General features: G+C 48.3%; 1 protein-coding gene across 1 annotated transcript; it reads right to left on the bottom strand.

Annotated features, from left to right (window-relative positions):
* Nucleotides 8,382-10,551, bottom strand: LOC8060406 (protein DETOXIFICATION 49). The gene has a single exon (XM_002446912.2). It carries the CDS (start codon nucleotides 10,301-10,303, stop codon nucleotides 8,600-8,602), a length of 1,704 nt encoding a protein of 567 aa, XP_002446957.1. The 5' UTR covers nucleotides 10,304-10,551; the 3' UTR covers nucleotides 8,382-8,599.

Below are 14,812 nucleotides of genomic sequence, written 5' to 3'. Positions count from 1 at the left end.
ATGATGCTACCGGGCCGTCGGGAAAATGATCCAATCCGTTTTTCCTTTTAGCCCATATATAAAGTCGGCCTAGGTGTGTTTATTTGCCTAGAGTCCACATTTGGCCCATAAAGCCTACTTGGTTGTCCAGTCCAGTAACCTTTTTCTTTCCCGGTTACAGCCTTACAGAGTTACAGGTATAATTACTTATGTTTTTATGTTCTTTTAATAAAATACTCTCTTAGTTTTCAAAAAAAAACTCTCTTCATTCTAAATTATAAATTATTATGTGCTTTCCTTGAGATATATCTTTTGCTGCACATGTAGATCTATAATATGATTAGATAGTAAGAGTTATATATCTAAAAAGCTCGAATGATTTATAATTTGAAACGAAGAGAGTAGTATGGAAGAACTTTGCAGCGTTTACCAAAAATCCTAAATATACTAGTACAAGGCAAACAAGGATAGCTGATGTGTTCTAACTAAGGGTATGTTTGGATCCATCACTAAATTTTAGCTGGCTAAATTTAACTATGTGAGATCCAAATAATCTTGCTAAAGTTTAGCTGGGTTAGTTGCTTCAGCCTAGCTAGAGGATCCAAACACCATAGCTAAAAATTTAGCTAGGAAAACTTTTAGCTCGCTAAAGTTTAGCTTTGAAATTTTAGCTAGCTAAACTTTAGTTGAGTGGATCCAAATAGGACCTAACATAGGCAACAATAGATCAAATTCAAAATCCTATAATGCATTATCGAAGAATTTGAACGTTGTCAAAATAGATACTTCCCAAACTATCCAAAATCCAAAACCATATCCCAACATAGCATGCCCTCATACGTGTCGAGTATAATGATCTTGTAACCATAATTGTGATATTAATACATTTAAATATTTATCTTATGAAATATATTTTTATAGTTTAACCTTTTGATTTCACAATGTTAATAACCTTTGTTGTGGACTTAAGTTAGGATAAATTCAAATCTGTTATATTTTTGCATTGCATGGTGTCAATGATATTGATTGTTGGGTATCATCGTGGATGGCATATACGAACCCTTTGGACATAGTGTGGGCAAGGATGACTCCCCAAAGTCCTACACCTATATGGGTATCTTCACCGGCTTAGAGAACAAGATGTAATTATTTACTATACTCTATCTATCAACATTTTTATTGTAACTAACTAGAAAACCAATATGTAAACTAATCAGTATATAAGATTAATAAGTTAGGAAACCCCTAATCGGTACCAATTCGCACCACCACATACGACACACAAGAAATGCAATTCACATACGCTGGACATTAGGTACCCGGTACCCTCCACCTAAACCAGCGTATATGTAAGGAAGTTGTGAGGCTTTGGTTTCTACTCTCTCAATTCCAATTTACAAGATATTTTAGTTTTTTTCTAGATATATATTTTTTGCTATTTACTTTTAGACAAAGGGAAGTTTATTTCATCAAGCAAATGAAAACTTTTCCTGTCTCAACATTGTGAGATGCTTGTGATATACATTAGATTTATAGTAATAAAGTGTTGAGATTTATTGAACGAGTGAGATTTTCTAACTTTGAATGCGCTCGATATAGATTATTTTGGCCGCGGCTGCAGCTGTAGCTATTGCTCCAAACTGCCTTTTACTGTGCTTCAGGATTTGGTGCGGCTGCAGCCGCAACTCACAGAAAGCACAAACCAATAGTACGATACTGATGCACTTGATCAGATTGGCCTGAGCCCAAAGGCTGGGAAAGGCCCTGCTTTACCAAACGCTATGCTACTGTGTGTTGCCCGTAAAGTTCTGAGCACCACTCACCACGTTTCGGTTTGTCCACTGATCCACTCTGGTCGGAGGCCCCTGTCTACAAACAGATTTATTGGACGGATGACAGTAGGAAGTACCAAGTCGTATACAATAATAGCACCGCGCACATTATCAATACCACTGACAAGGATCAGGCTTTCAATTGGCCGATGCAGTGTCGCCACCACCAACAGGAACTGACACTACTGTCGATCGATTGCCAATCCGAATCGAAATACGCGCGGCGTGCGGGTGCCAATCATTCGGAAGCTGCGCCCGCGCCGCTAGACTACTGATGAAATGCTAAAAATACCAAATAGTCAACCCGGTTTCTCCAATCATCACCAGCAGCTGCGATGAGCTCGTCGTTCTATCCTCTTCTTTTGAGATTCTGACTCCATTGCATGCCTGATGAAACGCAGTTCTCAAATCAGTCCTAGGAATAGGATGGAGCCCTAATAGAAGCGATCACGTAGTTTTATTAGCTTATCCGTACTTAATAAGCTAAAATAAGTCATCCGTGCTAACAGCAATTTGATAAAAGAAAAGCTTATCCATGGCACTAATACATTACGAATTTTAGGCGGCTAACTGGCGTACAGTAGCGTGGCTATGCTTATTGTTATTGTATATGCATATATAAAATCTTATCTCTGCACAGGTCTAACCTTTGTTGTACTTTTTTGGGGGGTCTATACTAGGGCCTGCTGATGATATTCGCCGGCCCAACAGCGAACGTGCGCCATCAAAATGGATGAGGAATCGGCAGAAACAAATGCTATCTCGCCGCCTCTTCTCCTGTGCCACACCCGCGCGAGTGCAGGACAGCTGACAAGTGTGCGTACAAACTCGGCGTAGTACGTGCGTGCGTACGTTCCGCTGAAATCTAGGCGTAGACAATTGACCCCCACATGCCGAATTGCCGAGTGACCAATCGTGCCGTGGGTGCGACCGTACATATCTGAGAGCCTGAGACGGGAAAAATGGAGAATACTCCTACGATCCTATCGTTTACCGGATGGCAAACTAAAACATTGCTATTAGGATCACGTATACCGCGGGAGTCTCCCATCCCATGATTGTTTTGAGTCTATAGACTGGTCCATACTTGGGATGGATATGACCATGCATGTGGTGATCGCCGACACGATTAAAGTTTTGCCTTTCTTTTTTTTACTTTTCCGGACGGATAAGCTAGCGCTTCGTAGAAGCAGCACGCTGTGCGGCTGAAGACCGGAGAAAGTGGAGAAGAGAACGAAGGGCGTGCGTGCATGCATGCTCACCGATGGCGCTGAATGTTTCTTCACAAGGAACCAATTCACCGGTCCAGCTTCGCCGCACCAAGTACGACCGCCACGGTTGCATGCGCGTGGCGGCCGCGGCCCGGCCGGCCGTTTCAATGCCCGCCCGTCTGCGCGTCTGCCGTGCCGCCCGCCTACCCCCTGCCGCCGGCCCGTCCGGTCTGGACGTACCAACCACGGCCGACGATGCGAACTTTCCTGCAGCTGTCACGACTTCCGCCTGCTGGTGTGGTGGGGGCATCGGACCACCGGTGCAACACGACGTACGCGACACCGCGCGGCCCAGCAGAGCCATCCACTTCGCTTCCGCTGGCAGTGTCGAGACGTGACGCGGACACCACCACACACACCAGGCCCCGCCTTTTGCCTCCCGCCCGCGACCGCGTGCCCGTGCCCCCCCACCCCCACCACTCGCGTCGCGCGCGGCCCCCGTGCACGGGGTCGGATTCGCCCGTGCTCCCCCGCCACTAGACACGCTCCCCCGGTCACGATCAGTCCCGCCCCCGCTCCCGCGGCCGGGGGGAAAAATCAATCCACGAGGCCCTTTCCCTCGGTGCTCCTCGCGCGGCTCGGCAGTCGCGGTGCCGGTGCGAAAACCCGGCCGGCCGGTCGTGCGCCGTCAGGCAGCAGGCTGGCTGGCGGCGTGCGCGATTTCCCTTTCGCCTCTGCCCGCTGCCCTGTTCAAAGGGGAAGCCAGCCGACGCGTGACCGACGCGCCCGCGACAAGGAGGGTAGGCACGTAACTGGAACGTACCGGGGGCGAGGAGTAGCTAGCTAGCTAGAGTGCTTCGCCGGCGGGGCCGATCGATGGACGGATGGCAGCGGATTGCCGTCCCCGATTTGAGTTGACCACGATTTGAGTATAATTAATCGCAGTTCGTGTCTTAGGCTGTCTGCCTGCCTGCCTGCCTTGGACGAGTCGTAGGCGCTTATCTCTCGCGTGCGTGCGCCTGCTCCGTCACGGCGTCGTAGTCAGCCGATACGTCTCGGAACCTGAAACCGGTCGCCGGAAGCGAATCGATCTGACTGGCCAGGAAACGCTCGTGCGGGCGGTCGTATCACTCCACTAGGTAGCCGTTCCTTCAAGTGTTCTCCTGTTGAAACTTGCGATATACCAAACCAAAGTGGCCCGCGCGCAGCCGCAACGACGAGCGAGCGAGTATTGTTCCAGCTGCATGCCGCTGCCGGCCGGCCGGCCGCCCGTGCACTGGGTCTGGGTGCGTGCCGCATGCGTAGAACGGAGGAGAAGACGGTCAACTAGTGCACCTCGGCGTCGCTTTACAAAGTCGGTGGATCGGGCGGCCTCAGTGATCGCGACAGGAAATGCAGCGGGCGGTCGTGGCGGCGCCGGACTTTCGCCCGTTGATCCGTGTTGTATATATGATATGCAACGGAGAAACAAGAGGGACACGCACGGCGGGGGTTGTGAATTGGAATCGCGGGCGGCGGCCCCCCCATGCATGCATGGGCCAAAAACCTGACGGCATGAAAACTGGAGCCGCATACGTGCGTGATGACACGAGTGCCGTCACGCTGACCTGGTTGGTTGAACGAGCTCGACGATCGAATCAGCGAGCCATTCCGTCATGCACTTAGCTACGTCGCCGGGCAAGGCTGCAGGCTTCCGGCTGCATTTGTTTTCTCCACCTTGGAAATGCATGATTCACACGAGACGTGGACACCCGCATGCTGCATCCAGCTGTGAGGATAGATATGCATGGACGGACGTCGCGACTCGATCGGAGGTCGACGTGAACTAGAAGCAAAAACGAATTTCCTACTAGTATGGACATGGAAGAAAGCAGTGATTTGTACGTCCATGCCGGCAAGTGGCCTTACAATATACGTACAACTTCAATTCCAGCGCAGATAAAGAATTATTGCGAAAGAACGTTGAAAATCCCAATAAATATTGCCCTTGATAGGCGCATTGTATGTAATGTTCTATGATGTAAATTGTACCCAATCTATCCTAAATTATAAGTCGTTTGACTTTTTTAATATCAAGTTTGACCACTTGTCTTATTCAAAGTTTTGTACAAAATATCACTTTTTTTGTTGTGTGTTGGTTTATTAATAAAAGTTTCTTCAAGAATGACTTAAATTTGACTATATTTACACAAATTTTTTGAATAAGACGAGTGGTCAAATTTGGGGTAAAAAAAGTCAAACGACTTGCAATTTGGGATGGAGAGAGTATTCGGTAAAAAAAAATATTTTGGACGCGGCACGGTCTTCAAAGTATAATTTTTACTTCTTATTTTTATAAAAACATATATATTAAAAAGTGATATACGTATATTTTTATGAAAACATTTTTCAAGGCAAAATTATTGATATGGTTTTTTTATTTTCAAACTCAACAATTTAAAAGTTATTTATGATTTATATTCTCAATGTTTGACCCAAACCTTGTCCAAAACGAATTTTTTACCAACCTGGAGCGAGTATAGTCAAAGGATATGTATAGCATATATATGAGAGTATAGTGCCATTAGTTGGGAACATAAATGCAAATTTCTAAAATTCATGTTCACAAAACTAGTGTCTAGATTTTTCTTCAAAATACCTATAGTTCTCAAAATTCACCAAGTTGCCATAAGCCTTTCGATGTCAATAGACACATCGACTATAACTAAAAACATAACACCATGAAATTCTAAAATAATTTGCATAAGCACTCGTATCAAGTAGACTTAAACTTGATTGAGTATGTTCCACCACAAGAAATCTAATGAACTAAGCTATGTGCAGTCTGCTAGTGTTCTTCAAAATACCTATAGTTCTCAAAATTCACCAAGTTGCCATAAGCCTTTCGATGTCAATAGACACATCGACTATAACTAAAAACATAACACCATGAAATTCTAAAATAATTTGCATAAGCACTCGTATCAAGTAGACTTAAACTTGATTGAGTATGTTCCACCACAAGAAATCTAATGAACTAAGCTATGTGCAGTCTGCTAGTGTATAAATGTTGAAAATCATATATGAAAGATGACAAGGTACAACATGTAATTTTTTTTGAATCAAACTTTTCCCCGATTTAACACATGAAAATGTCAAACAGCACACCATAGTACCTTACCAGTGCACGTACTGCCAATATTTTATTTTGCAATAACTTACTGCAACTTATTATAAAATCCCAGCATATGACATTTGTGCCCATATTTGTTTGAATTTATTTTAGAATTTGTTAGCGTCTTTTCTTTCAGTAGTAGGCAATATATCTGTTGATAGTGAAATGCTTATAATGACTTCGTCAATCTTAAGATTTGAATAATTTTATAGAGACGAGTGTGTGCATTTATCAATGCCTATGTATGTACCATGGTCCCCAAAAAAATAGTTTTTAATCGTAATACAATAGACTTGACTTTTGTTAGATAAAGAAAACTTATACGATTAACAATCGACCAGAAGTTGACAAACACTGCAAGGTGCAAAGAGTAATCAATCCTAGGCGTTTGAGATATATCAGCCGGGCCAATCGGATGATGCAGCGTGCATATGTATCCAGTGACGGGAAAGAGGTAAGGAGCTACTCCTTAGCTGTGATGAATGAACCTAGAAAGAGGAGCACGTTGCTACTTTGTTGGAGACGCTCAGACACCTCTAGGCCTCGCCCGCTATCAAGGGGACATGAATGAACCTAACAATTCAATTGGGAACAGCCATTGACTTGATCGACAGAACGTGAACTGCCGTTCATTTCATCTCTCAGATTGATGAGCCGTTGACTGGAAACAGAGAGATGATTCGTTATTCCACGCCAGACGTGCCCGATCGATTGGGCGGAAGTACGACGACGATCAAGTTCTCAGTTACGGCACGCACAAACTGTCGTTCGCAGATGCATTGCATCGTGCGTCTCTGGAGTACAGAACTCCCACAACTCACGAGCAGAGGCAGTTGATATTTGTCAGTCTTTGTATTTATGTCTCAAATGATAACGACAATTTTAGTGCTTTGTACGGTGCAGAGTATATAGTATAATACTCCAGACAGTACTATGGTTAACCGCTAATGCTGGCTTTTGAGGCATCGAAACAGTATCCATCTTCTCGGGGCTCCAAGGAGTGGATCAGTGGAGTGGAGTTGAGCGGGCGACTGGGCGAGTCATTTTTTATGCGGACTGCCTGCCGGTGACGCCGACGCCGACGCCGACGGCATCCGCCGCACACGCGAGCTGCCGCGCAGCAGAGCACGCTGGGATCTCGGACCTCTCAGGCCTTGTTTAGTTTCTAAAAAATTTTACAAAATTTTGCAAATTCCTCATCACATCGAATCTTTAGACACATGCATGAAGTATTAAATATAGACACAAATAAAAACTAATTGCACAGTTTGGTCGAAATTGACGAGACGAATCTTTTGAGCCTAGTTAGTCCATGATTGGACAATATTTGTCAAATACAAACGAAAGAGCTACAGTGTCGATTTTACAAAATATTTTGAAACTAAATAAGGCCTCAGTGCCTGCGGTTCCGGCCGGGGCCGACCATGCGCGGTACTACATGTGGTGATGTGGATCCACATGGCCCCTGCACGTCGCTACTTGCCTGCCTCTGCCCCTGCCGGCCTGGATGCCGGGCGCACAGGAGGAATCTTCGTTCCTACGGCCGCAATGAGGTCGATTGGTTTTCGCGGTTTCAACAATTCACAGCCAAGTGGGTGTGAAATTACCGTTCAGTGAAAATACATAGTATTATTCGCAGCTAAAAACGGGAGCGTTTGCGTGTTGGCAGGATCCCTGTCATCAGACCTCTCGTGGAAACGGAGTCTTGACTCTTCTAAGGTTAGGCTTGCACACGTGTCTTTACTAGTCACCAGGCTTCGGTTCGGTCTCTTTATGCAAATCACGTGCACAATTGCGGTTACCTCTTTCGCCGCTTGCACGAGAGGGAGGAAGGAAGTGCCGTCGTTTTGACGGCCGACCGCCGACGGCTGCGCGGCGCAAGATTGCATTGCATGGCGGGCCCGCCGGTAGCACTAGCAGCATGGTTTGGTGATTGACACCGCCACGCGACTTGGACCCGGTGTTTGTGTGCGTGCTACAATACTCCGGCGGTAGCCCGCGCCGGTGACCAGGTCGTCACGCGGCTCGCCTCACTGGACCACCAGACACTGACCCGGAGCTTGAGGAAGCCGGAGCAAGCTGCGGCGAAAGCCGTGAACGGTTTGTGTTTTGTTCCTACCTCGGCACCTCACCATGAAAAAATGCTCTCTCTTTTTTTTTCATTTTTTTTCAAATAAAAAAAAGAGAGAAAAGGGCCGGTGAAAGAAAAAAGAATCTTTCGTGTCAGCGCTAGATACTGTATGTTCAATCTCTGTGATAATAATCAGAAAAATCTTTACATGCTAATTACCAAATGTGGCGAACAAAATTGTCACTCTGTCAGCCTCTGATTCCTCCTCCCCCGCCATAGAAAATGGGGGAAATAGAAAAGGGGGAAAAGAGTAGATTAGAGCAAAGCACACATGCGGCTGGCGCTGTAGCTATCAACACTGATCAGAGTGAGCATTGGCTTTCTCCATGTCCGTGTCGCCAAGCAACAAGCGCGACTTCTCGTCTCCGCCAGCCTTGTCGTCGCTGTCCTTGGCTCCGGTGAGCTGCCTCGAGCGCTTGGCCTCGCTCGCCCAGTCCGTGCGGCCGATGACCAGCAGCATGCGCACCATGCAGGTGGCCTGCGCCGCCAGGAGCCCGAACCAGAGGCCCTTGAAGTCGTAGTGGAGCCAGAAGGCCAGGACGAGCGCCACCGGCGTGCCCACGAGGTAGAAGGACCGGAGGTTGATGCTGGCGGCGTCCTTGGGCCTGGCGCTGCCGCGCAGCACGCCGCAGCCCGTCGTCTGCGGGCAGTTGCCGAGCTCGCACAGGCCCAGGACGGGCAGCACCGACGCGGTGAGCGCGATGATCGCCGGGTCGGCCGTGAACATGCTCGCCCACACGTTCCGCACCGCGAACGCGAACGCGGACGCCAAGCCGCCGAAGGCGAAGCCCAGCATGAGCCCCACCGTGGCGGCGCGGCTCGCGTCCTCGGGCCGGTTCGCGCCCAGCTCGTTGCTGACGCGGGTGGACACGCCGAAGCTGAGGGAGGAAGGGAAGATGTAGATGAGTGACGTGGTCTGGATCAGGATGCCCATGGACGCCACCGTTGCCTGCGGGTTCAGCAGCAGGCCGCACAGCAGGATCATGATCTCATACCACCACCACTCGAGGCAGACGCTGACGCAGCTCGGCAGCGCGAGGCTGGCGAGCTCGCCCCAGCCGCGGAAGCTCTCGCGGGAGAGCACGAAGCCGCCGGTGCGCCTGTGGACGCCCATGAAGAAGATGTAGCCGAGGAGGAAGAGTAGGAGGTTCAGGTTCGCCAGCACGGAGGCGAATGCCACCCCTCTGATGCCGAGGCCGAGGACGGTGACGAGGACGTAGTTGATGGGGAGGTGGATGGCAATGGCGAGCGCGGCGCAGACCGTGAGCGGCAGGTTGATGGACTGCGCCCGGAGGTATATCCGCACGGGGTGGATGAACGCCTGGAGGACGAGGTCCGGGAGCGACGCCAGAATGTAGGTCTCGGCGACCGCCGCGATGCCGGTGTCCTGGCCGCAGAGGAGGAGGAGAGGCCGCATGTGCATCCAGAGGCCACCGATGGGAACGGCCGCGGCGATGAGCAGCAGCACCGTCCTCTGCATGGTGATTCCGAGCAGCGAGAAGTTGCCCGCGCCGAATGCCTGGCCGCATATGGGTTCCATGCCCATGGCGAGGCCGGAGAGCACGGAATACCCAGTGATATTGGCGAAGCCGATGGCGAGTGACCCGCCGGCGAGCGCCAGGCCGCCGAGACGACCGAGGAAGAGCATCGAAATCATGGAGCGGAGGTAGAGGAGGAGGCCCGTCAGAATCATCGGGAGCGCGAGGCCAAGAATCGACCGCGCCTCGCCACGCGCGTCGCTGGACGACACCACGGGCGTCTTCGGGAACGCCATGCCCAGGAATACGAACAGGGCCTCCTTCACCGCGGTGGCGAGCCGCCCGGGCGACTTGGTCGTGAGCACGGGCACGGCAGGCGCGTCTTCGCCGGCCACCGGGATGTGGACCTCCCCAGCGGGCTTGGCGAGCAAGGGGCAGGAGACGCCGCAGGCCGCGTCCCCGTGCGGCCGCGCGTCATCCCTGCACGCCACCGTGGCGTCTCCCGCGCACGACGTCATGGCTGGCTGCTGGAGAAACAGAGGAATACCCTGCTTCTGCTGGGTGCTGGGTGCTGGCCCGCTCGTGCGTGCGGTTTCGCCAGTAAAAACCTTTGCGGCGCAGGTGTAACTCTAACTCCCAGGCAATTTACACGAGATGGTACGTAGTTTCTGTTGGGGGGAGATGAGGGAAAGCGCTTGTCTCCCCTTTGGAAGCTGGGATGGTTGGTGGAGTCGAGAGCCGCGCGGCGCGGAGGACTGGGAAGCCCGGCGATGCCTTTTTATAGGCGTCGAAGGGAAGACGGGGAGAGAGGCTGCCTGGGTGAAGCCTTCTCTCACTAGCTTTTCTCGGTCCTTGCTTGACAGCGCTTGGATTGGTTCTGTGTTTTTGCTGTATCTTTCAACCGAGAGCCGCCCAGAAATCTATTTCATTTCTTGCATGAATTCTTTTCCTATGGATTGTACAATAATACGTACCTGAAACGGCATACTAAAATAATTCTGTGTAACATATATTTGTCCTGGGCATATACATACATGTTGGCTGTACTGGTAGTACTTTTATATTTGGCTTCGGTTATAAGGTCTGGTTTAGTTTGTGAAAAGTTTTGGATTTCGCTACGATAGCACTTTTGGTTTTATTTGCAATTATTATTCAATTATAGACAAACTAGGATCAAAAGATTCATTTCGTAAATTACAGGTAAACTGTGTAATTAGTTATCTTTTTTATTTATATTTAATGTTTATGTATGTGCCGCAAGATTCGATGTGACGGGAAATCTTGAAATTTTTTTTGCAACTATACCAGACCTAAACATAAGTTTTGTAACTCCAGTACATTAACTAAAATATTTGCGTCACAGCTCTTAAGTAGTTTTTGATATTTATGAGTGTTTGGGTTTTCTTTTTCTTTAAGAGTAAGTTACTTTTGTGGCCATTAGTTTTTTATTCAATGATGTTTCGTTTGACTAGGCTTTTCAATTGAATTAAGAACCGTATGTATGAGGATAAAGAAGTCAGCTTATAAAGATATACCGGCACCCAAAGTATTACTAGCAGAATTAATTTCTTGCAGCCTGCTCAAGTAAACAAAATAAATTAAGCTACTTTTGTAACAGGATATTGTTCAGATTCTTTGTTTACTGCGTTTAGGCCGGTCCATTACAAAAATCCAAACGGAAGTACGATTGTTCAGTTTTTCCTGTCCTGCCTATTGTTGACAAATGGAGGCCTGAACAAATATTTGAATTGTTTGTTTCGTTCTTCTTTTATGTTTAACCTGCCTATGCTTTAAAAATTATAAAACCTGCCTGGGAACTTGTGGCGTGAAGAGCTGACTTGTGTAGTTTTTGCTAGTGCGATCGATCCCGTTGAACTTAAAACTTACTAGCAAGTAGTTAGATGCGGTTCAACGAGTACTGTAGTTTTTTTAATATGAAATCAATACGAATTTTGCTTATATTTGAACTTTGAGTTTGTTACAGGACAGCATTACGACGACTTTACCTGAGGGCCTTTGGACTTTTTTGGTCAACTAATTTTTTAGGGTGCCAGCTGCTAGTTGACACAACTTTCGCTGCAGGCAACGAGAAAAGAAATGGCAGGCCTGTTGTATTTGTAAATAACATAAGTGTAGGTCAACTAATCTGTTCATTTAAGCACTATTTTTTTAAGATAAGACTGTTAGTATTTCAACAATTGTCGCGACGGCATCGCGGCATCGATCGCTCCTTGTCGTGAAGCTAATCTGCTATAGGGAATACAATATCTCACTGTTTGTTAAACAGTGAGATCTCCGTTTTTTCTGCACTATATTTTTGTTGTTATGCCGTCGTCTGTACTTTTGTGCACAAAAGTTTACACCTTAATTTGTCAATGCAAAAAAAAAAGTGTGGGAAGCCGGCAATTCTCGCTCTGACTCAGATTGATAAGAAAAGCTTGCTGGCTCCTTAGACCAATGCTTGAATTCTATGTAAGAAACAGTGTCATATGCCGGGCGAGGTTTTGGTCGGCCAATAACACAAGTCATATCCGTCTTGGTCCCTTGTGTGTGTGTGTGTGTGTATAAGCTGTATATTTTAAGTTAATAACGACGCCTAGCTAGTAGTGAAATCATAACGCTTGGAATCTCAATTGCGGCACTTATAGAGAGAAAGCAAGCTTTGGATTGGATAGCCCTTTGCTTTGCACCAAGCTGGTGCTCTGCATGTGCTGGCCTAGTAAGTAGTATACTACTCCCTCCGTCTCCGAAAAAATCAATTCCTAGGATCCGTGCCAGTCAAACTTTTTAAAGTTTGACTAAGTTTATAGAAAAGAGTAACAACATCTATAATATAAAATACACATTATATGAAAATATATTCTATGATGAATCTAATAATACTAATTTGATACTATAAATCTTAGCATTTTTTTCTAGAAATTTAGTCAAGGTTTAAAAAGTTTGACTTAGGACAATTCTAGAAATTGACTCTTTCGTGGACGGAGGGAGTAGCTTAGAGCAGCCCGCCCGCCATAAAAAACTACGCAAGCGTTACTAATTTGGGAATAATTGTGATGTGATCAAAACCAGGTACCTGGAAAACCAGGGACGCTCTCGTTTCCGAATCAGGGTTCCATTTCCGAATCAGGCAATGGCCTTACCATTCCTGCCTCGATATATTCTCCGTGCCAAGTTGTGGTAGCAGTAGCTTCACTGCCGCTGCTAACAATAGTAACACACTTGCACAAATGGATGGCACCGCGCAACATTTGCTCATCTCATCTCGATCGGAGACTACGGAGAGGTATAGAAGGCCACCAACATGCCATGTTATGGCTGAGGAAATCTAGGTCTCTGCCTCCTCGCAAGTTGCATCCGTGTATGTGCGCCATCGGCTCGATCGGCTAGGCTAGGCTAGCATGCATGAGTGACATGGGTGTAGTAGTGCAATGCATGGGGGGAATGCATCTTGGCAACAAGTGGCCGTATTATAACCGAGCACCCAGAGCTTTCGGCTCCGCCGGGTCCATGCATGAGCATGACTAGTGCAGTAGCAGTAGCGGTAGCGGCAGCACCAGCGTTGGCCCCCCGGCCCCTTTGTCTCGCTCGGGCAGTGACCAACCAGCCGGCATGGTCCATGGCCATGGGTGTTGGCGGTGCCACTGTGCCGCGCGCTGCTAGCTGCGGCGTTGGACAAGAGGAGCTCCAAGGCTCTGGCATTGTTTTGCCTTGGCGAGGTGGCTGCATCTGCATGTGTGCGTGGAGAGGGAGAGGCAGAGGATGGTCCAAGAAGCCATTTGCCGCCGTGGCCTTTTCTTGTTGTATGCGGGGGCGGGTGCCGCCGCTGCCGGCGCGGAGGCGCGATTGGCTCGCCGGGCTCAGCCTGGAGTGAAAAAACAAGGAGCAGAGCAGGTACGTACGTGCATAACCTCCGCTTGTCGCGAGACGCGCCCGCTGTCACTCTTTTGTTGCCTTGCTCCTGGCCGAAGCCCCGAAGCCAATATCCATGCCCACGGAGACGGAGGGCGGCAGCCGCGGCCACGAGTGCGTTTTTTTTGTTTCTTTGGAGTGCAACGCCAAACGCCTATAGTTGTTACTCGAGAGAGCGCACTTGGGTTTTTTTAGCCCGCGTACGTATGCGTCGTGAGCAGGGAGCTTAGTTTTTGGCTCACGGCCGCTGGACACGAGGCTCGTCTTAGCTGGCTGCCCAGCGAAACCCGCGGCCGCGCGAGGAGGGGCGGCGGGGCCCCGTGCGCGTTTATTTTGCCGCATATATGTCTTTGTTGTCGACGGCCTACGCGGCGCAACTAAGCACCGTAGCTGCCTCCTGTCTTTAGCAAGGTGCGACGACGTCGACGCGGCCAAAAAAACGCCTTCGCTTTTGGCGTGTCTGCGCTCCCCGCCCCGCGTCGGCGGTGAGTGAGAGCCGCGGAGAAAATAAGCGAGCGCGCCGAGCGGGCGGAAGCGTGACAAACATCTTTGGACTCAGCGACTGCGCGGTCCACATGGGGTACTTCACCCGCATGCAGCGTAGCGTAGTACTGCGATTCTCTGGTCCAGGTGCTGACATGTGGGCCACGGCATACGGATGCTCCGTAGCAGGTGTTACCGTGTCCGGCATGGTGACAATTCTCTACAGTGATACAGTAGTACTGTGCTCCGCTACCACTAAAGTATTATAGCCGAAGATTTTCACAGAGAGGAGTGATTATCTCATGATTATGTGAAGTGATTCACTGAAATGAACTAAGAGGCTAGGAGCTAAAAAAGTAGCATCTCCTGGTTATAAGAAGTGATTCTCTATCATGATTTTGAGAATTTATGCTAAAGAATAAAAAAGAATCACTTTCAGCTACATGATCACTTCTCTTAGATAATCAGCTACATGGTCACTTCTCTTAGATAATCAGCTTCCATAGAGAATCATAGTTATATGAAGCTCTACTAAACAAACCCTCTACGTAAATGAAATGTTTGTTTGCAGCTGAATTTGAGAGATTTATGGGTGTTTTGTTCTTGGCCATCGGGTGCCTCGTCTAACATAC

Source organism: Sorghum bicolor, chromosome 6, assembly GCF_000003195.3.
Source record: "Sorghum bicolor cultivar BTx623 chromosome 6, Sorghum_bicolor_NCBIv3, whole genome shotgun sequence".
Classification (NCBI taxonomy): Eukaryota; Viridiplantae; Streptophyta; class Magnoliopsida; order Poales; family Poaceae; genus Sorghum; species Sorghum bicolor.
Note: the sequence above shows the minus strand (reverse complement) of the source record. Positions and strands in the feature narration are given on the sequence as shown.

Excerpts from the sequence above, each read along its gene's own strand:
- LOC8060406 (XM_002446912.2), bottom strand. The coding sequence starts at position 10,303 with ATGACGTCGTGCGCGGGAGACGCCACGGTGGCGTGCAGGGATGACGCG.